The sequence below is a fragment of the Callospermophilus lateralis genome, chromosome 15 (assembly GCF_048772815.1).
Source record: "Callospermophilus lateralis isolate mCalLat2 chromosome 15, mCalLat2.hap1, whole genome shotgun sequence".
In the NCBI taxonomy this organism is placed as follows: domain Eukaryota; kingdom Metazoa; phylum Chordata; class Mammalia; order Rodentia; family Sciuridae; genus Callospermophilus; species Callospermophilus lateralis.
The window spans coordinates 79,081,258-79,103,283 of NC_135319.1; the positions used below are offsets into that span (position 1 = coordinate 79,081,258).

At 42.4% G+C, this 22,026-nt stretch overlaps 1 protein-coding gene across 4 annotated transcripts in view; it reads right to left on the reverse strand.

Annotated features, from left to right (window-relative positions):
• Positions 1–22,026, reverse strand: part of Ablim1 (actin binding LIM protein 1) — a 137,056-nt gene that overhangs the window by 27,200 nt on the left and 87,830 nt on the right. For 3 of the 4 annotated variants that reach the window (XM_076834289.1, XM_076834287.1, XM_076834285.1), the window contains exons 7-11: positions 20,513–20,571; positions 7,821–7,898; positions 6,890–7,045; positions 3,393–3,428; positions 1,564–1,693 (exon numbers count right to left, since the gene is read on the reverse strand). In XM_076834289.1, coding sequence (XP_076690404.1) covers positions 1,564–1,693; positions 3,393–3,428; positions 6,890–7,045; positions 7,821–7,898; positions 20,513–20,571 — 459 coding nt within the window. Of the gene's footprint in view, positions 1–1,563; positions 1,694–3,392; positions 3,429–6,889; positions 7,046–7,820; positions 7,899–17,796; positions 17,881–20,512; positions 20,572–22,026 lie in introns of all 4 variants that reach the window. The other variant, XM_076834286.1, reaches the window with a different exon arrangement.

Genomic DNA, 22,026 nt, shown 5'->3' on the forward strand with positions numbered 1-22,026 from the left:
TTATTTCACCTACACAGAAGGAAAGTCCATTTGTGTTCCCCAGGGGGCAGAGTGGGGTTGGCTCTTGAGAGCTGGCATCACTGGGGACGGGAAGCAGCATCTCAGAGAAAGAATGGACCAGGGCAACTAGACCTGGACCTGGGCGATTTAAGACATCATCCAGCACCCAGAATTTGTGGGGTGGATACACTGGGGTGTTGTACTCAGATCACAAATACCCTATGAGTTTCATTTTAAATGGTTAGGACTCCAAAAATACCAGCTTAACACTTGGAATTTGCATATTTGTAGCATATTGTGAAGGAGGGAAGAAGAACATTCCAAAGGGTGGTCCTGGCATCAGAACCATGATTGGAAGAGATGAAGACTTTCCAGTGCTCAGTCAGGACAGGAGCTTGTTGGGGGGGCAAGTGTTGCTGACTGACCACTTCCTCGTTGCTCAGGGGTGTGTGGAAGAAGATTACCCTGCAGCCCCCACACCATTCCAAAAGTGCCACAGCTGGGCTCTCAAGGGTCTTGGTATATGTACATCTGCAGGTTACAGCATGAAGGATTTCACACTGCCCAGAGAGCAAAGACTTAAATGGAGTCCCTTGTCCAAGACATGAATAAAATGAATGTAGTTGCACATTAAAAGAGGAGACGTTTCCTGAAAACTTTCATTTAACTTAATTCATTTAACATAATTCAGTAAGTAAATACAGATAAACCTAAAGAAATGGATACATTACTGAAATATCCAGTAGTTTCAATCTTATTACATTCTGCAAATGTCCTTTGGTTTTATTCCTTGTGTTATTTAAAAAGTTAGAATTTGAATGGGTTTGTGAAGTCTTCATAAATGTACAACATCACCCCCAGGTTTGTTTGGAAGCCAACATCTTCCCTGTGACTTGGGGCTTCCTGGATCTCTCCTGGGATCGCCATTCTGCTACACACATCAGATCACTAAGAGCTATAGGAACTAAATTCTCTGCAGAAAAAGGGCAACTGAAGTCTGCTACTACATGACATTTTCTACTGTGGTATATCCCTGAGATTTCTGTATATTCCAAGTTTGATTCAAAATCTTAGGGTTGGGAGGCATCTCAAAAGTTACTAGTACAAGCCTGAGTCCTCTTTATAGAAGGTACATAGCCACACATGCTTAGAAAAGCTAGGTGCCTAGATGAGGGTATTCTAAACCCTTGTCAATAGATGGCTAGTACTGGATTTAGATGATGCCTAAAAAGCATATCAAAGTACTTCCTTACTGAGATCTTCATTATAAGTCTCAAAGTGAGAAAAATCTTATCACACCTGAAAAAAAAATCTCCTTTGCTTCCAATATTTTACTGTCAAAATATAATTTAATAAATTACAGTGAATATAGCCCTAAAATGATTGAAGTTCCAAGAAAAGACATAACACAAAATATAGTTGGATATTAGTTTTCTTTTTGTTATGGGAGAGGATCAAAAATACTTAGCAGTCAGATTTTTCAATATGCTATGCATGGCAGGGATTTCACACAGAGATAACAGCTTATCATGTAGAGTGGATACTGGGAACTGTGGCCCTTACCAGGTCTGTGGAAATGCTGGGGAGAGCGCGAAGTGGTTGGAGTGTAACTGTGGCGGCTGTATACAGGGGAGTTGATGGAGCCCTGGCTGGTGGATCGATGGATCACCCGATCCCGAATGTCCTGGTAGCCCTAGAAACAAAGCATGGGAAAGAGTGAGGACAAAAAACTTTGATGCTACCTATGCACATTTCCAACAAAACCTGGTCCATAGCCAACATCTCTAGGGAGTTATCTTGGCTACTTGTTGGTGTTTACTTCTTAGGGTCACATTCCATAAATATGCAAGCACCTGAGCATTTTGTGTCTAATGCATTTTGTTCAAACCTGCAGTTCTTGTAATTATTAAAAATTAAGATGTAAAATCATAAACTCTATGACCATGTTTATATTGTGCTTTTCAGTTTTACAAAGCGTGTCCACCTATGTCAGATCTTCCTAATGGTAAGGAAGAGCATGGCTTTGCCTTCCTTCCCCACTAATGTAAAAACAAGGTTCCAAGCAGTCAGACACACAAGTGCATAGCTGGCACAGGTAGGGGTTCCCATCCAATGGGCATCCATATGCTAACCTTGTCCTGTATTCTGACCACTGACCCATGCTGTAACACTATATCTGGTGACATTTTAAGTTGACACACCCGGAGAACTTGGTGATTGCCTTAAGGCCAGTAATTCTACTCCTCACCTTGGGAAGTATATTCCAGGGAAAGAATTTAAAATGATCTTTAAAAGTAATAATTCAAAGATTTTTATAATACCACCATCCATAAAGGCAAGGATTGGTATTATATACTCAACAATTGGAGAATAATTCAGAAACGATGACATATCACTTTGATAGAATAAAATGTCGCCCATGTCCAAACCCACAAAAGGACATATTGGGTGATAGGTACAATAAATTAGACTTGTACAAATGCAATATAAAACTGTCCAAAAAAGTTGGAAGAATACAAAAAGTATTTTATGTTTCAGGAGTTCATTGTCCTGTGAAGCTTCTACTAGCACATTCTTTAAAAAAAAAAAAAAAAAAAGCTTAAAAGAACACATGAATGACTGAATTAAAATCTCAGTGGTAGCTTTGTGAGATTGGAGAGCAAATGTCAAGGAAACTTTGGTTTGATTTACTTGACCATATAAAATATACAATATATATATAAAATAACACAATGACAACACAAAAAGCCCCCAAAAGATGTGCTTCAGTCTTACAACTAGTCCATAATTGAAGCTGGTTCTTCATAAATTCAGTTATAATTGTTAGATCAGTACTAGAAATCAGTTGCCCACAGTATTTACCCACAAACCATAGAAATATTATGGACTTTTCACGATCTTGAATTATAGAGATTTTCTATGATGGATTTTAGAAAGAGTATCCAGAAAGCTGCTTGATGCTAAGACCAGAACACTGAGTTCACACCAGAAGAAGCGACTTCCCGGGAAGAAGTGGTTCTGCTTATGGATGACACTGTGACCACTGTTGGCCTCATCAGGTGACCCAGTGCATTAGGGTTCAGATAACTTAAGTGTAGATGACACAGAGAGCCCCACCCTGGATGGTGGCCTCAATCCCTCCAGACATTCGCTTAGCAGTTGGAGGTACAAATTCAGATTAACACGAGGCCCCTTTTACTCCACAGATTACATTTAGAAAGAAATATATTGCTCTTTTAAGGTCCTACCTTACAGGTATGTAATCCCTATGCCACTGTAATCTCGGTTTTTATTTCTTTATGTGTTGTGTCCTTTTTCAAAAAATTCCAGTCTAGGCAAGAGCCAAACCACTTGCAAATTTCACTCATTAAAATGGTCAAAATGGTACTTACTTCTGCTGATGGAGTAGGAGACAAAGTCCTTGGAGACTAGGACAATAAAAGAGAAGTCAAAGTCACAATGTTGTAAATTTTTTTTACCAGTTTTAATTAGATTTGTTTATCAGATTAGTTGGGAACATTATCCCAAATACACGTGCCAACATCTGTTACCCATCCCTGTCTTCAGATTTAATATTTACTGGGGCCCATGGTAAACTCTGACAAAGTTCTTGGGAGAGATTCTGGTGCACATTTTTTTTGCCCAAGAATCATGGTTTTAACAAATATATTGTTAATAGTATTGTTAACTTAATAAACATATTGATGTCTTAAGTGATCAAACTAGACAAAATGGAATTATTTCCCCCTATATATTCAAACTACGCCCAGATTTCCACTGTACTGAGTTATAACATCTACAGAAACATGGAATTTTGTAAACATGTTTTTAACTAAACTATAACTTTGGCAATCACTGAAAAATATTTTGGTAGGAGTGTGATGACCAGGCATGTGGTATCCTGTCCTGGCTGCCTGGCCAATTTCACCACCACGCAGCTTCTGGCTTCCAATCGTCCAGGTACACAGGCTTCTTTAAGGCCACCAACAGGCCAAGTCCTGTCTCACCTCAGGGCCTTTGGACTTGCTCTTTCCTCCACTACCAGGACTTTTCATGTAGCCACCTGCAGGGCTCACCCCCATTTTCTATTCTATGAAGTCTCAGTTCAAAGTCACCTTCACACAGCACCTGCTGTGACCCTCCTGTGTAAAACAGCAACTTCTCCCCCAGCATTCTTTCTTGTTACTTTCCTTCATTTTTCTTCATGATACTACCTCCCTGTAGAATTCTCCTGTGTATCTGTTTGCTTCCCGTCTCCCAAGCTCAATGAGGGCAAGGACTCTGTTTATAACAATCTATTCCCAGTGATGAAAGTACCTCTTGCCACATATTTGGTGCTCAATGAATATTTTCTGAATAAATAAAATGTTTGTAATTAAAATGTAAAAAGTTTTCAACTAGAAATGAAATGCAAAATGAGCATTCTAAAGAACAACGTCAGCGGTGGATTTCTTAGTTTTAGAATTTGATCTTTTCCCCACATTAACAATAACATGGCAGACTCTCTTGCACTGCAAGCTTCCTCAGGCCCCATGGTAATGTCTGCAGCTATGGCCTGTCTCTAGGGCATCTTTGCTGGTCAAGGATGGCCCCCTGAGGAGAAGCTAGCTCTGCTCCTGCTCTGATGATGCCATTCTGGATCTACTCCCCCAGGTGGAGGGCTACACAGAACTCAAAGTTACTCCTGTGTTTCTAAAATGTCTATATAAGGATTCTACAAAGGAAGTACTAATAATGAATGAAATAAATAATAGAATAACTTGTAAAGTTGACTCCCTGCATATTCCAGGAGACATCCTCCATCCATAGAGAAACCCTTAGGTCAGCATTCCAGGTTATGATGGTAATGGCATTGAATCTGAGAGCAGCTAGAATTTCTGTTGAGCACTTATGTATGAATTACTGTTCTAATCTAAATACCTTACCTAATCCTTATAAATCCTTATATAAAGACTTTGGAGGTAGGTAGCAATTATTGTTTTCTACCTTGAGCTTACAGGGAAGGAGACTGAAGTATGAAATTTTCTCAGTCATATGGTTCATAAATATAGGGTTAGTAAATACCAGAGTCAGTGTTTTTTGTTTGTTTGTTTGTTTGTTTTTGTGGGCACTGGGGATTAAATCTTAAATCCAGGGGTACTCTACCACTGAGCTACACACCTCTCAGACTTTTTTTTGAGACAAGATTTTGCCAAGTTGCTCAGGCTGGCTCAAACTTGCAATCCTCCTGCCTCAGCCTCCTGAATTGCTGGGATTGTAGATGTGTATCACCGTGTCCAGCAACAGTCTGATTTTAAATATTGAAAATTTCACTTCAAAGCCTTAATCCTTAAGAGCCTGATGTTTTACTGCCCAAAATGGATTCACTTGGAAACACAGACCACCATAAAAAAAAACTCAGCTCTTCCTTGGTTGTATGACTTGAACATTAATAAATTCTCATTCACTTGCTCTTAGACCAGCCCCTATGTAATTTGTTCGGGAACCTCTCCTTACCCTTGATTACCTAGGTCACCTTGCAACACTCGTTGTTGCCCAATGGCAACTCAACAGCCCAGGCCAATCAAACTGCATTTGAGAGCTGCCACAGATGCAATGCAACAAAGAAACCACTAGGTGGCACTACATGAAAATGGATGTCACCTCTGGTTTAATGGACCAGGGCAATGAAGAGTTAAGATCTGGAATAAAACCCCAATTAGAAAATAAACAAATAGGAGGAATGTTATATAAATATAAATCAATGTAAATATAATTATAAAACAATAAATATTATCTGTGTATAGCTGACGACAAATTAAACAGATTCACTATACTAATATGCTTTTCCTTTATCTCAGTTAAGCCTGAAAACACTGCGTGATTGTCCACTCTCGTTTAACTTTGGCTGAATGGCTGACTTGAGGCAACTACTTGGAATAACATCTCCCTCAATGGACTCAACTAGTCTACAGATGATTCCAATTTAAAAACTAAAGTGGGAAGGGGTGCTGGGGCAGTAGCTCTGAGGTGCAGCATGTGTTTAGCATGCTCAAGGCCCTGGGGTTAGTCCCCAGCATCAATAAATACATAAATAAATAGGGAAAAACAGAATGAGTTGAAGAGGCCAGGAGAAAAAGACCAGAGGGAGGAGCCCAAGGGATGCGAAACTGTGGTCCGGCAGTGGGGTGTGTCTGTTGGCCAAGCACCACTAAGCCCAGGAGGACAGGTAATAATGGCAGCAGCTGCCATTTGCCGAACATTTACAGTCTGTCCCTCTGTTAACTGCTCTACATCGATTAGTTTATGCAATCCTTTCTAGCCCCCTGTGAGGTAGCCTCTTTTCCAGATGAGGGAAGTAGAATTGGAATGGTTGTCGCATGGCAAAGTCAGACCACCAGTGTGTGGTGATCCCTGGGTGGAGCCCAGGTAACTTGATTCCAGATCTCGCCTCATCCCCCTGTGCTTTGCTATTACCCCAATCTCTACTTTTTTCTTTTCTTGTACATTCTGATTATGTGAAGATGCTGAAAACTGGAGCTACCAAAATTTCGGAGGTATGCTCTCTCTCATCACGGTCCCCATGAATATACTTCAGGCTCATTTGAAGGTCTAGACCCTCAGAAGACCCTCCCTCCCCTAGTCTTCCCTGACAACTCTACAGCTTACTGTCCCAGCCTGACTCTGCTGTTTTATGTGCAGTTCACTGGTTCTCCCACCTCTGTAACCTCCCTTGGGACAGAGATCACGTGACAGGTTTTGAATACCTTAAAGCACCTGGTGTGGAAACCCACAAACAGAAGACAGTCGAAAAGACTGATTTATTTTGACTCCAAACATCAGTTGTTGCACGTGTGGCTACAAAGAAAGTGAACTGTGGTACATCCTGCAACCACCAGGAATTTATTACCTCTCCAAGGCTCTGTCTCTCCTGCTTGTCATCATAGCCCGAGGTGTAGAAAGGCTCATAGGTAATGAGATCAGGACGTTCAATGTCATAAATTGCCTTGACCTTGGGTATGGCGGCTAAATCCTTGTAATCCAGGATTTCGTTGTCTACTTTTGCCTATTAAAGTTAAACGGAGAGAATTGTTACTCTGCAGTCTCGTTTCTTGAGAAACTATTGCCAGTAAATTTTATGTCTTGTTTAAAATGTGAAGACCTTAAAACAAACCAAAACCCCTTGCTTAGCACAGCCATGCTTTCCAGTGAATTACCAATTTATACCATCAGTTAATCAGGTTTTTTCCCCCTTAAATCATCTAAAGCTTAAGAAAAATTATGCGCAGAATTTGTTAAATATAAAAATGTGTAAACCTGAAGAATAATTTTCTAATTTACTACAGGAAAGGAAAGAAATCTCAAACAGATGGTCAAGAAATCGGTTCCCAGATGGCTAAAACCAAGAACTGCCTATTTAATCAACTAAATATTTAAATATCTTTGATGTCAGAATTTAAGAATACTCAGCAACAGTGTTATAAAAATATATAATTAATCCCTATATATCTGTATGTAAGTTAGGTGTGACAATTTTAGAAGTCCAGGACTGGAGGAGACGCTCATTATAATTTGCAAGATCTGGGGTTTGATCCTCCGTACTGAAAAAAAATTTTATAAGTCCTGCATTTTGCAATCATCTTGTGATCTGATGACCACATACAAATTGAATCACCTGAAGGAAAATAAGACCTGGAGGGCTGATGTACCAAGATGAACACTGGATCTCTTAACGAGATGAATCATTTTGCATTAGCTTCTGTTTTGGATTGTCCATTCTGCTATTTCAATCCCCAAACTTAGCTGCCCCACAAATGACTCTTCTGGAAGCAGACACTTACATAGATAGTGTGACCTGGTGAGCCAGGGATGCTGGATCCTGGTCTGGAATAAATACTTTCTGAAGAGGTCCTGGTTGGCTGTAAAATAAATGGTGACTTGTGAGATTTCAGGCCATGGCGTCAGAATCAAGAAGGCCTGGGGTCCTAAGCTTTACTAAAACTAGTTAAAGGAGGAGAGATGTGGTATCTTTTCTTTGCAGATAAGGGAAAATACAGCCTTGAAGGAAAGGGACATGTAGACTAGTTTTGAGGCCTGGCACTGAAAGTGCATTGGGGGCCTTTCTCAGTGTCTTCCTCTTCTTTCTCCCCACATAAACCTCTGGCTTTCTTATGCAGCACATTGCTCCCCCTCTGCATGGCCACAATCCCACCCCTGTCACCACCTCGGCTCCTCTGGACTATTGCAATGCCCCCCACTGTGGGCTTCCAGCCCTTGCCCTTGACTTCTTCAAATGCACTTGGCACCCAGTGGATCTTTCAAAAGAGATTTATTTTATTTCTTTTAAAGAACATAATTTGAACTTCCAATATCCTGCTTTTGGCTTCAGCATCAACTCAATAAAACCACAACTCCCAGGGCCTTGCGATCACTCCTGCCTTCTCCTACCTTGTCACTCATCACCTGTCATCATTCACAGAAGCAGGAGCACCTCCCTGCCTGGGGGTTCTTATCCCCAATGCTCCCTCAGCCTGCAATGCTCTTACCCACAATCTGACTGAGTTGACTCTTTTTCCTCCTTCAAGCCTAAAGTCTTAAATATCACCTGCTCAGGGAGGCCTCCCTGTTCTCCAGGCCAGAGTTCTCCCAGTGCCATTCTTACTTTTTCCTTTGTGAATAAAAATTCCAATTGATACATTTATTGGTTTTGCTGCATCAGGTCTACCTCCCCCTTGACTTTGGTCATGCTCTCCACCTTCACACAGTTGTCACCACTGCATACATCCAATGCTTTGCACAGGTACACAGAAGGCATAAACATTTGTGGAGAGAATGAGCTCGAATTTATTTGCAGGCACCAATTCATGTCTCTTCCATGATTTGAGCCTAACACAGAGAACATCCTGAGCTTGAAGAAGGTGGAAGAAACAGGACCTCATCATAGGTACTTGAGAACCCTGAGAGTGTTGGTTATGCAGGCGGGACCCACGGGAAATGAATAAACTAGGGTGGACAGCCTCCCAGCTCTGCTTGGCATATTTTGGAAGGTTTTACACAGAAAATCAAGGTCCTGGTCTTGAGAGACTTCCTCATGTCTGTGCAGTTATTTCCTGGAGTGGGTGACGTTAAGGTCTACAATAGAATAGGACATTTCCCTTTGGCACTATTCCTACCAATAAGTGACACCTTGAATATAGGTATAACTGAACCCAAAGAACTCCTAACAGCACAGGTGCTGTGTCTCCAATTCACACCTGAAAAAAGGAGTGCAGACATAGCTGGCCACTCAAGGCAGGCATGGTTGGACTCATTCTCAAAGCCACACTCACAGGAGGGCTGTGCCCAGAGATATCTGACTGGGCAGTGGTGGGAGAAGTGTCACTATGCCCAGATGGAGGCATGCATCACTCAGCGCTTCCACGACCTGCCACATACAAGTGCTCTCCTCCAACTGTGATTGAAGCTACTATTTCCCAATCACAGGTGAATTTCAATATGAGAAAATTCTACATCAGAGCATGTTGGAAAAGAAAGGATCTGCGTTACACTAAAAGAATGTCCAGTTTCTAGATCCATTTCTCAATCAAACTACAGAAGTGGCATTATCCAAATATAACCCTCCTTTAAAAATTATTTTTAAAAACTCTTTTTAATGAAAGTTGAAGTGACATCCATCTCTGTGGGATAATTAAATACAGGTAGTCCTTCAGGTTCAAGTAGCCACGACTTAATATTTTCTAAAGTTGGTATCAAATTAAAACCTCTTATTTAAGCAGCAACACAGGAATATCAATAGCTGCCAGTGTTTATTGCCCAATTCCTATGTGGCAGGCCTGTGCTCAGCCTGTACCAGCTTAACTGCATTGAATCTGCTCAGTGAGATAGGTTTTCACCCCATTTTACAGATGAGAAAGAGGTATGAGTGATCCAAGCTGCAGAGGTAGGAAGGGTTTGAGTTAGGATTTGAACCCAGGTAACTCCTGCACTTGATTTTTGTCTACATCATAAGGTGAGTGCACTCATGTATTTCCCAACACAGCTATGGAACAAAGAGGGTGAGGGTACTAAGCAACACGTTGACATCAGGAGCAGAAAAGAAGGAATACTAACTGAAAATATGCTCATTGCCCTGTGGGCTCACTGCCTGAGTGCCCTGGGTGGAGGTGGGTGGGAGAGGCGGGCTGCCGGGGTGACAGGTCTTCACTTACTGGAGTTGCTGTGACAAGGGCCTGTGTTCCTTAACAAGCACCTGGGCATTAACTGATAAGCCAAGTCACATGCTGAGCTTGGTGGTGTCTTGTACGTAACCCATCCCTGTTTTTGCCAAGAGTGGGCCAGGGACATCACTGCCATTTCCTGCGATAACACACCTGGGGACGGCTCTGAACTGCCTGGTGGGCTCTTGTCCTGTCCACGCTGACAGGAATAGAGTTGAAGACCAACCTGAGCACAGATGGGAAGGACCCTTATGCTGTCTTCCAGGGACAAAGAACTCCACTGAGACAGGGCTCAGGACAAGCTCGCCTGTTCAAGCCGCGTTTCTCCCTCCTTCCTCCTCGGATTAGCAGAGCTTGTGAGTTATGTAGGCTTTCTCCAAGGCATTCATCCTGTTTGGACTACGAATATTGTTGGGCTAAAGGTTTTAAGGGATAATGAACAATTGGCATTTTCTAGTTTTATTCTCTAAACGTTTTCAGATCTGAATCACCTCCAATCTGCGTGGGCCTGCCCCTGAGTTCTCCGATTCTGGAATCATCCAGACTTCTACAGTCAGTTTCCAAAGTCAATTCAGCTGGCCACCAAGCCTACCAAGGCTCCTAGAGTGACTGCTCTGCCCCTCGTATCTTTAGACAACTTAGTGTTGTCTGGAAAACACTCAAGATGTTTCAGAGCTTCAGAAATGACCCTTGCATGGAACTTCCCACTCACCACTGTTTACTTTTGCTCCATCCTGACCCATCAAACTCTTTTATAGAATTTACTTCCTTAGACCTCCCGTTCATGGTCAAGTTACATTCTTACTTCCTATTCCTTACAATGGCCCTTCTTTGTCTTCCTGTCTGTATTGAAGTAAGGGGATAAAACACAACTCTGCTGTGTAGTGTAATATGGTGGAGTTAAAATCTGGTTCTGGAACCAAATAATTAGCTCAAATCCAGGTTCCGCTAGTTGTGCAACATGATGGGAATTTTTCTTTCTTTTTTTTTTTCCTTTTACCTTTCTTGAGTCCCAACTTCTTCATTTATAAAACAAACAGGGGAGGGAGTACCAGCGACAGCTGCTTCATAGTCTTAAACGAGATAATACCTTGAAGGTCCAGCCAGGCGTGAAGCAAGTGATCAGCATTAGACTTGATTTCTTGGCCAATTAGTCTTAAATACCAAAGGGCACTGCCTGCATTTACTTCCTCAGGATGGAATATCCTTTTCAGATGTGAGCCACACTGACAAGGCCGCCCATAGTTCTCCATACCACCACATTAGGCCTCCTTCCCCTCAGAACACAGATGTGTTCATAATTCCTAGTGTCTGGTCACAGGAACTGACAGTACCTTCCCATTCTTAGGAACCCTGAGAAGCGCTTCTGCACCCTCTCACAGATTGACTTCCTGCCTGGTCTCACTTCAGTAACTCATGTCCCTCCCGTGATGGCTGGCAGTGACCTTGCACAGGCCTGTCTTATCTGCCAGGACGGCTCTGCATCTGCTGCCTCCTGAACTGTGCTCCAGGGTTCAACAGCACAGTGGCTCCCCTGCTTCCTGCCGGGGTCCCTAATGGCTCTGGGAGTGCATCTGCTCTCAGCTGGAGGTTAAAGGTCTTGCCTTTAAGAAGATAATAAATTACTTTTAAAAATTGAACAATTATCTTTGCAGTGTTTAATCTTAAATATTTAGAATTTGAATTCAATAGGAAATACCTAAAATTCTGAATATGTTGAATTTTAAATTAATATCTTATTTATTATTGAGTCCCTTTTATTCTTCCAGCCATGTTTTCCCCCCAATGGACACATGATTTGCTGTTATGACTAATAAATCTTCAAGAGGCAGAGAGCTCTCCTCTAACAGAGCAGACAAATCCATACACTGAGACTCATCTCAACCTTGAGGCACAGACTTCCTGATGCCCTGTCTTCCTCCCAAACTCCACCAGTTGTTTCTTATCATTTATTTAAGTCCAGCATCACCTCATTGAGCTGCAACCAAATTTTATAGATAATTCACATTTCCTTGTCTGATCCCTACATGCAATTACGTAACCTAAATTACCATTTCAACCCATTCAGATATTCAGAGTAGCCACAGTGACCTGCTAATTATGAACTGAATTCACTAACTCAATGGGTCAGCAGCCTTTGTTTCTGGAACTCTCTACAGGAGTTTATGATGAACAAAATTCCTCTTGTGTCTATATTACAAACATATAATAAATATGAAGAGGACTTCAAATAGTATCCCCAAAGGTATGTTCATTTCTAAGGAGAAAAGGAAATAGCAAGGTTTCCCAACTCTAAGCTACTAAAAGCAAGTGGAATGTAGCTTATTTCATTTAGCATGATGGTCTCTAGTTCCATCCACTTACCAGCAAATGCCAATACTTCATTTTTCTTTATGACTGGGTAAAACTCCATTGTGTATATATCCCAGATTTTCTTTATCCATTCATTTGTTGAAGATCACCTGGGCTATCGATTTGGCTATTGTGAATTGTGCTGCTATAAACATTGTGCTGAAATAAACATTGATGTGCCTGTATCACCATAGTATGATGATTTTAGTTATTTTGGATAAATACCAAGGAGTGGGACAGCTGTGTCATGGTGGTTCCATTCCTAGTCTTTTGAGGAATCTCCAGTCTGCCTTCCAGAGTGGTTTTACTAATCTGCAGTTCCACCAGCAAGGTCTGAGTATATCTTTCCCCCTACATCCTCACCAGCATTTATTAATATTTGCATTCTTGATGACTGCCATTCTAACTGGAGTGAGGTAAAATCTCAATGTAGTTTTGATTTGCATTTCCCTGATTGCTAGGGAAGTTGAACATTTTTTCATATATTTTTTTAAAATATTTATTTTTTAGTTGTAGGGGGACACAATATTTTTATTTTATTTTTATGTAGTGCTGAGGATCGAACCCAGTGCCCCACACATTCTAGGCAAGCGCTCTACCTCTGGGCCACAACCCCAGCCCCATTTTTTCATACATTTGTTGGCCATTTGTATTTCTTCCTTTGAGAAACATCTGTTTACTTCATGCTAAGTGAAATAAGCCAGACTCAGAAATTCAAGGGCCAAATGTTTTCTCTCATATGCAGAAGCTAAAACAAAATAAAGGAATGGGGGGAAATACCATGAAAGTAGAAGATCAGAGGAATAAAGAAGGGGGGGCGATAAAGAAGGGGGGGGCAATTGAGGAGAATGGGAAAGGGGAGGGACAGCAGAATGAGGTTAACCAAATCATGCTGTGTGCATGTGTGTGTACCACAGTGAATTTCACCTTTATGTATTCCTATCAAATACAAATTTATAAAAACAATAAATAGATGGGGGGAGGCCAGGGAAGAGGGGTAGGGAAGGAGGAGGTACTGGGGACTGAAATGGAATAAATTTATTCCATATAAGTATATGTTAAAATGAACCTCACGCTTATGTATAGCTATAACGTGCTTATAAAAAATTAATTTAAAAATATATAAGTCCCTGAAGCCCAATCTCCATTTAAACAGGTTATTATATCTGACTGGTTTATTCATTAGCTACTGAGTTAAATAAAATTAGTGAAATGTTCGTTTAAAAGGAAAAAGCAAATGGAATTTGCTAACTTTCCTATAAGCACTTTTTTTCTTGTAGAAAAAACCCAACTTGAAAGTACAGTTGGAGAAGCTTGGTTATTTCTTTGATGCCATCTTTGGCAACAACATCAACGCCCACAAAATGTGGGCTGGTAGGACAGAGAGGGCACGGGGGACGGAGAGAGGATTGTTATAAGGCTGTGATCTCTCAAAGTATTTTGCCAATGAATGAGGCAAACCATTGAATCCCTATATTGGCAACAGGAAGAAGAAAGGAGCCTTCCCTAACAGGCTTCTAAGAGCACAGAGCTGTCCCACTCAAGCCCACGAAGACGGGGTCTGTGTGCTCACCACTGATCTCCCCAGCACACCTTCCCATATTCACTGTTCACAAGATTTTTAATTTTCTTAAAAAATAACAAAGAAAGACCTCACTGGAAGACTAGCAGGTCATTTAAAAGGGAAGGGGAATAAAAGGTGTGTTGGGGGGACATTTAATCAATAGTGAGATGCTTGGAAAAGCACACCTTTTTGCTTTCTTCAGGAAATCCTTTAAAAGCCCTCTACCTCAGTTGACCCACACTCCCATCCCCACCCCAAGCTTTGCCTTTGTTCATCTGCCTGACCATTTGGGAGGCACCGTCACTGTCACCAGAAGATGAATGGAGGAGAGCTCCTGATGTTTTCCCCCAGCTGACACCTCTCTTCAAATACTGACCATTCAAAGCACTTACCAGAGCTCTGCCTGTTGAGGATGTGGAGAAATGACATTTTTCATGTACCTTCCAAGTTGGGCCATGATGCCCACAGGCCCCCAGGACAGTATTGAAAAGCTCTCTGATACCCCTGTACCCTCCCGTCCAGGAGGAGCAGAGAGGCAACAACCACTAATTGCATCTGTCCGCTGCCAGGCTCTAAGAAGTCTAAGAAGGCCACAGAGACTACAGGCAATGGCGGCCAGATCAGAATGATCTCGGATTGCCTATGGAACAACTATAGGTATAAGATGACTGGCACCTGATCCTAATACTGTTGATGCTGACGGTACCTTCCTTGGGCTTTGGTTGGTGTTCAGACAGGGTGGTGCCAACTGCTGCAGAAGGAGGGACAGTTTTAACATCTGCACACATTGAATGTAAGTCAGGGTGAAAGTAACTCCTTTGGAGTGTTTGGAGAGGAGGCGGAGGGGGCTAGGACACAGCTGCACAAATGTCACCAGCCTTTACCATGGCTGAGAGGCCTGGATGTCTTCCTAGCACATATCTTAACACCTCTGCGTCTGACTGACTGTGTTGCAATGACCCCAAGAGGGGATGAGATCCCCAGGCCTATGGACAAAGAAAGCAGGATGTGCTGTGGTGACATTGTAGTGACAGTGAGAGTCCACAACATTATTTCCTTGTCCTAGATGTACATAAGGTTTCTCATCATAAAATTATATCATGGCTTTAAAAAATATATATATACATAGTATTTGTTTTGGTTCTAGATTTTCAAGAATGTACATTGTAATAAGTGAATGTTAGTTTCACAAGAAATAAAAAAAAAAAACAACTCATGCCCATTTTGTAAGTTAGTCAATTCATGCTTTTAGCCTTCAAAGTACAGCAAAGAAACTCCTTTTTAAAACAAAAGCAAGTGACCCATTCTGGGTTATTATAGCTTGGTCCTGGGAGTACCATGCACTTTGCCTACAATGAATTAGAAATGCTCAGAACTGAGTTTTACCTATAGACAAAAGTCATTGCTAGTCACATAAAATTCCTCCAAAGAAGTAAAACCAGAATATGTTCTTTCATCTTTTTTCTTTTACCTCTAATTCGAAGGAAAGGAAGGAGTGATTTCTGAATGTAAATAATCAAACAACTCTTCTCCTTATAAATATAACTTTCCTCTGTGACAAAACCAGGACTTATTTCTGGGGCACAGAGTACTGGCTGTCCCTACAAGGACAAGCTCATCTAATAGCTAAGGGGGCTTCGTCACTTGGTGAAAATGAGCTGCTGTGTAGGTCAAAGCACTCGAAAGCTGGAAACAACCGTGACTTGAGAGAGGTGTCCCTTGGAGTGTTCAGGCTTCTTAAAGGTCCTGGGGAGCCACCCTGCTGGCAGAGGGGAAGGGAGGCCCTGCCAGGTCCCAGGCTGTTTACAGTGTTCTGTGATAGGGCTAAGTTGACTTCAATGATATTTACGGCTGGTTAATGGGAATCAGATGGTCCCTTTGAACAACAGGATAGGAAGGGAGAAGTTATTAGAAACAGATATTCACGTTCTCTCTCTTAAATGTAAGGGTCTAGAGCAAACCAAAACAAAAAAATCACACTTCGTGGTATTTTTCTTCAAGTCATGAAAATGTAGCACTTGGCCATAGTCTTAGGCCAAGAAAATATGACACTAATTGAATTAAGAATATACTATTGGGGGCAGGGGAACTATTGAAAATGCAACTTCCTTCCAAGTAGAGGCATTAAGTCTGAGCAGGGCTCCTCACAGTGGGGTCCATTTTAAGCCTCTCCTTTGGGTTCAGAAGCCTCTCATTTTGCTGTGTGTGGGAACTCTGCCATTGGGGCTGAGCCTTAAAGTAGAAAGAAGGTCCTGCACAAGTCCAAGTCGGAACCTGGTACCACGGGCGCTGCAAGGCCCCCAAAGCCTGGAGTCAGAGAACCGGAGTCTACAGTCTCTGCAGCCATTGGCCAGTGCGGCCTTGGGCACGCTGCTCCATCAGCGTCATTCTGCAGGGGGAGGAACTCAGGGGGAGGAGGCCTGGCTCCATGAGGTTTCTTTCCACTATAAAATTCTATACTTCATATGAACATGAATCGTAATAAAATCAGACAGAAGCTCAAACTCTTCCTTAGTGCAGTTCTGGCAGGCACAGGACATAGCCCTGACAGAAGTACTGGGCTGAGTCCCAAACTGTCACCAGGGCTGTGGAATGGGTTTTGCCCGGGCCAGCATGGGAAAGCGGAAAGTCACTTGCAATTTCACAGGCCTGACTTCTCAGGGACCCTCGAGAAAGTGAGTCTGGGCAGCAACATGGTCTCCTGCCTTGCTGCTCCTGTGGAAGACAGAGTCCCTCACTGCTCCAGGAGGGCACACAAGGCAGGCCACACTCTTCTTCCTCATGCTCAGCAGCGGTCCTCCAAGAGGTCCCGTGCGAGCACTTAGGGGTCTCCTCTTCCTGGCATCCTAGGTCTCTCTCCCACTGTCCCCTTGCAGCAGAGTAAAAAAAAAATGACTATGGGCTCCCAGAAACCTGAGATCTAATCCTAGCTTTTCTACTTCTCAGTGGGGAAACTTGGAGAAGTTCTTTAACTGTGAGAGGCCTCAGTCTCAGTCTCTGCATCTGTAAAATGGGAGTAAGATTAACAACCTCCACAGGAACTACCAGGAGAGCAAACGAGAATCTAGATGGATACCCCAGTCTCCACAGACGGGGGCCCACTCTCCCTTCGCAAATCCATTCTTGATCCAGTCCACTCCCTCCCAGCACGCCTTTTCCCTGCTCGAAGCTTTTGGGTTCTCATTGGGCCTGTTCCTTTCTCCTCATCTCTACCTGTTCCAATCCAGAATAAGACTGCATCTCTCAGGAAGTGTCCCTGGAGACCTTAGCCTCATCTGACATCCCAGAGAATGTGGCGTTTGAGATCCAGGTCTTGTGATGTGTTTCTGCCCCATTTGATCATGACTTGTCTCTTTTCCCCTACGAGGCTAGATGTACAGCATCCAGGCTGGCACTGCACCCGGGAGTGTGGCCAATATTTGTTCCTTGAACAAACATGGGTGTGCAGGATCAAACGGCAGCTTTCTGGGCACCGGCTTTAATGGAGACGACACTTTAGCCACTGCTCTGAAGGAAAGCACCAGAGAGAACAGCCCAGGTCAGAGCGTGAGGCGCCCTCGGGTGAGGGCAGCATTGACTTCTGCAGGCGGGGACAAGCTATGTGAGGAAGGCAGCCACAGAAAGCAACAGAGAAGCCTAGGCCCACGGCAGCAGCCCCCAGCTCTGCCCAGACACAGCGCCAACCTGCAGAGACGGAGTCCGTCCTGTGCGGCGAATCAGACTTTTGGGATAAAAGAAATCGGAGGAAGAGCGGTGGATGTTTGGTGGCTGCCATGAAACATGAGAAAAGGGAAGAATAAACAATAAGATCCCCTTATTCTGAAACCCTAGAAAATAAAAAAGCTGAGAGGAAACCAATTTAATACAAATAGCAAGTGACATCACTTCCATTGATGTACATGTGCCATTTGGGGGTCAGTTTGGGGCCCAAGTTTAAAGCATATTAATTGGTCTTGAAATTACAATGTACTTATCTACATCCACCCCCCTTTCCATTTAGTTTGGCTCCATGTGCTTACGGTATATGAAGCCAACCAAGAGGCGGTCATCAGATTCTGTTCTCACAAACGCCCCATGAGGTCTTCAATGACAAGAATGTGGATTACGTGGGAGGGCTGCTGAAAGATCCTTAAAACATTTTCATTTTGCTATGGAGACTGCTCTGATGTGACATGTGGTGAAAGGCCTAGGAACCTTGGCTGGGGATTTGTGATGTGTGGACACACCCTCAAGAGAGTGCAGGATTCCATCTTCTCTTCAGACTCTGCTCGCCTCTAAGCCCTACCAACACCCCTGGGCCCCAACTCTGGGCACCCCTAGACCCCTTCCCCAGGGTGCCCTCCTCCTCACTACTGGGCTTCCCAAGGACAGTCAGCCAGAGTGCTGACCTGGCCTCCCAAATAGTGGATGCCAGGTTCAGGAGGAGAGTGCTGGAATTCTCTGGAAAGCTCACTGAGGGAACAAAACAAGAGCTCCTTTTGGCCAGAATGAAATATTTCACTAGTTGTTTTCATAAGCGTCTCCAGAGAGTTTCATCGAGATGTGAATCTTTATTTATTTATTTATTATCATTTTAGGAACATCAGTCCCAAACTCAAGTTATCTTTGTAGAAAAAAAGAGGCACATTCCATTCAGTCTGGTCTCATTAACACGCCTCAATTTGTCCCTGGCCCCCCAGCCAAAGATTTCATCAGGGATTAAGTAAAAATGACTATTCAAAAAACTAAAAGCAACCCTGTAGGGAATGGAAGATGTGCTGGCTCCCTGGGTGGTTTCTGGACAGCAGCCTCAGCTATGCTGTGAATTGTACATTCTTGGGGCAAAAGTGACAGTAAGTACTGTCCTTGGTGTTCTCCTCTATTATGAAGATAATTCATTTCCCAAGCATGCATAGTTCCTCTAAAGTCCCTCGCCAGTCTGGTGACAACATTCAAGAGAGATCCTGTGTGCTCAAGTTGAAGTTGTGTGTCAGGAAACAGAACAGAACATCTGGGCATTCATGGGCAAATCCCTCCCCTGCTCACATTTTTTTTTTTTTTTTTTGTAGTTGGACACAATACCTTTATTTTATTTATTTATTTTTATGTGGTGCTGAGGACTGAACCCAGGGCCTTGGGTGTGCTAAGCACTGAGCCACAACCCCAGCCCCTGCTTATTCTTACCTTTATTCAATTATACTAAGAAAATTTTTCTTTTAACTTCTACTTAAAATCTGCTCATAATAACTGTGAATTCTAAGAGAACTACTTTTGTTCAGGGTTACAGGCAAGGGACAAGTTTCTAAAATATCCAAATGGCAAAGTGTCTCTATCTGATATATAGATGACATCTGAGGAAGAAAAAGAGAGAGAGAGAAATAAAAGCAAAGGGGGGAAAGCTCCTATGCATACGTCTGTTGCAATGAAGAGAATAAATAAAAGGCACCAGAAAATAAGAGCTGAGATTACTCAGGTGGCAAGCAAAGGGATCTGAAATCTGAGAACCATTTCTCAGAAGCCTAGTCATCCCTTCACAAGTCACACATCGGTGACCAGGTCCCACGGGTGAACCTTGGCTCTGCTGGAATTACACACGTCACGTAACATAGGCCTGCTCAGGGCAGATAAGAAAGCATTCCTCATACTGGAGTCTGGCCTCCAAAATAAATCCAGATCTTTCTTTTCCTTAAGATAGCAAATGCTGTGAGGTTACACTCCCGTGTTTCCATTGTACCCTCAAGTTAACTAAACTGAGGGACTGAGATTCAGTCTGATTATTGCTCTGGGGGAAAAACAAACAACAAAACAAAACAAAACAAAAACCTTCATAGACCAGTTGAGAAACTAGGGACGTGTGATCAGGATCCAGATTACAATCACAACGTGACAATGGTATTTGCTTCTGAAACATAAAATACTGTCATCTGGAGGAGTTCTGAATATTGACTAACCTGCATGTCTGAGCTCATCATTGTTTTCCCCTAAGATTTTATCTGACAAGTCATCAATTTGGAGCTGGAGGTTGCTCCAGTGAGTTTGGATTTGAGAGCAATGGATGGAAGCAGGGCATCATGGGCTCAGTACAAAGCCATCTTGCAGGATGGTCACCAGATGTTGGCTTTAGAACCGGGTGAATTATTTTTTCCCCATCTGCATTGACTTTTGCTTGAATGTCTTAAGCTGACCAGAAAGGCAGGGCTTACTTTATCCAACACAAGCATGTGGAGTAAAAATCACAACAATAAATTTAAGGCAGAAAAGAACCCCCTGAGCTGGCCAAATGGCCTTTGAACTTGGTTTGCTGTGAGAAAAAACATCAGTAAAAAGTAATTTCACCCCAACCCTTGCCCCAAGAATTTGTGACTATGAAACCTGTGGCCTCCAAATGCACCTGGCATTATGGTTCTAATGGTTTCCTTACCCGCAGTTTTTCCTCTGTCTTGGTAGATTGCTTACAGTCGGGATGCCAAACGGTGGACCCTGGAAAGACATGAAGCACCGCTCAGAGTAAAGGAAATGGAGAGAAGCCACAGTCCTAGTGAACTGAGCTTCTGAGAGTGGCTCATATTCCTCTTTCCCTGTCATAGGAGAGTGTTAGGGCCCCATGCCCAGGTGGCTTATGACACTGAAGTCAAACAACTCCAAACCCTAGGTGAGGTTCCGTCATCTGGCCCAAGCTTGCTCATAAAGGTCACAGTTCTAGATCATAAGAATGGTTTAATGCAAGAGATATTTTAGCTCTTGACAGGTCTATTTAGTTTTTCTCTTTAAATCATATTATTATCCTTTAAAAGTAATGTCTGAGTGCTTGCTACATGCTGCATTTAATTTCAGAAATATAAGCCATGTTGATAGAACATCAAAACAATCAAGCTATCTGGCCAGAGAAATAAAGTCAAACTAGGTAGTCCATATCCAGAATATTCTGGCTATAGATAGTGTGTATATAGAAGATCCAGAAGTAAAATTCAATAAATTCTCATTGACCCAATTCTATAGTCACCTATCCTGAAGCAGGAAATTAAAATAACTGACAGCCAGGTTAAAATTACATTATCAATCCTGCAACTCTTAATTAACTTTTTTTTTAAGTTTTGCTTTTAAACTAGTCACGCAACTATTTAGGTGTTATTTCTTGTACCTGGATCAATAGTTTCTCAGACTATGAAGCACTTTCATGGGTAGAAAGCACAGCACAGAATTAAGCAAAACACTTACCTCTTAAAGAAAGCTCTTATCTCCAGAATCCAGGGCCTGGCATATGACTGTATAGACCATATATGTACTATATGTCATCTATGTAAGTATGGGCCATTTATACCACTATGCAAGTTCCAGGTCCACCTAAGAGTTTGTTCAGATATCGGGAGGGGCAGAAGAGTCTGAGCACTTAAAAAACCCAAGTCAATCTTTTTCTAAGTGGAAAGTAGTGAGAAATTGACACACATAACAGTCTCAGCAGGAACATCAATCTTTCTGTATTTTATAGCTTCATTCTTGATTTCTTTAAGCATAACCTCTGTATACTTGAAAGTCACCAATATTAAACTGACCTAAATTGCTTTATACCACTGAGCTAAAATAATATTCAATTAATGACAAGGAAATATATTTCATACCAGAAGAAAAACTGTAAACTCTGTTTAAAAATCACCTCTACTTTGCTTCTCCCAGAGCCAAAAATAAAAAAAGAAAGAAAACCAAACAAGCAAACCCCAGACAGACATACCGGTCCCTTCAGCACTAACTCTGGCTCAAAGGCTAACTACAAAGTACAGGAAATCTCTTAATGTACAGAGCCGAGGTCAGGCCCTGGCCGGGAGAACCTTCGCTGTGAAGGTGCTGCTGAGGGGGGGCACTGGCCGGAACATGGTCTGCACACAATGGCAGCATTGTTCTCCAGAGGTCAGACACACCAGCAATGTGACTCTCAGA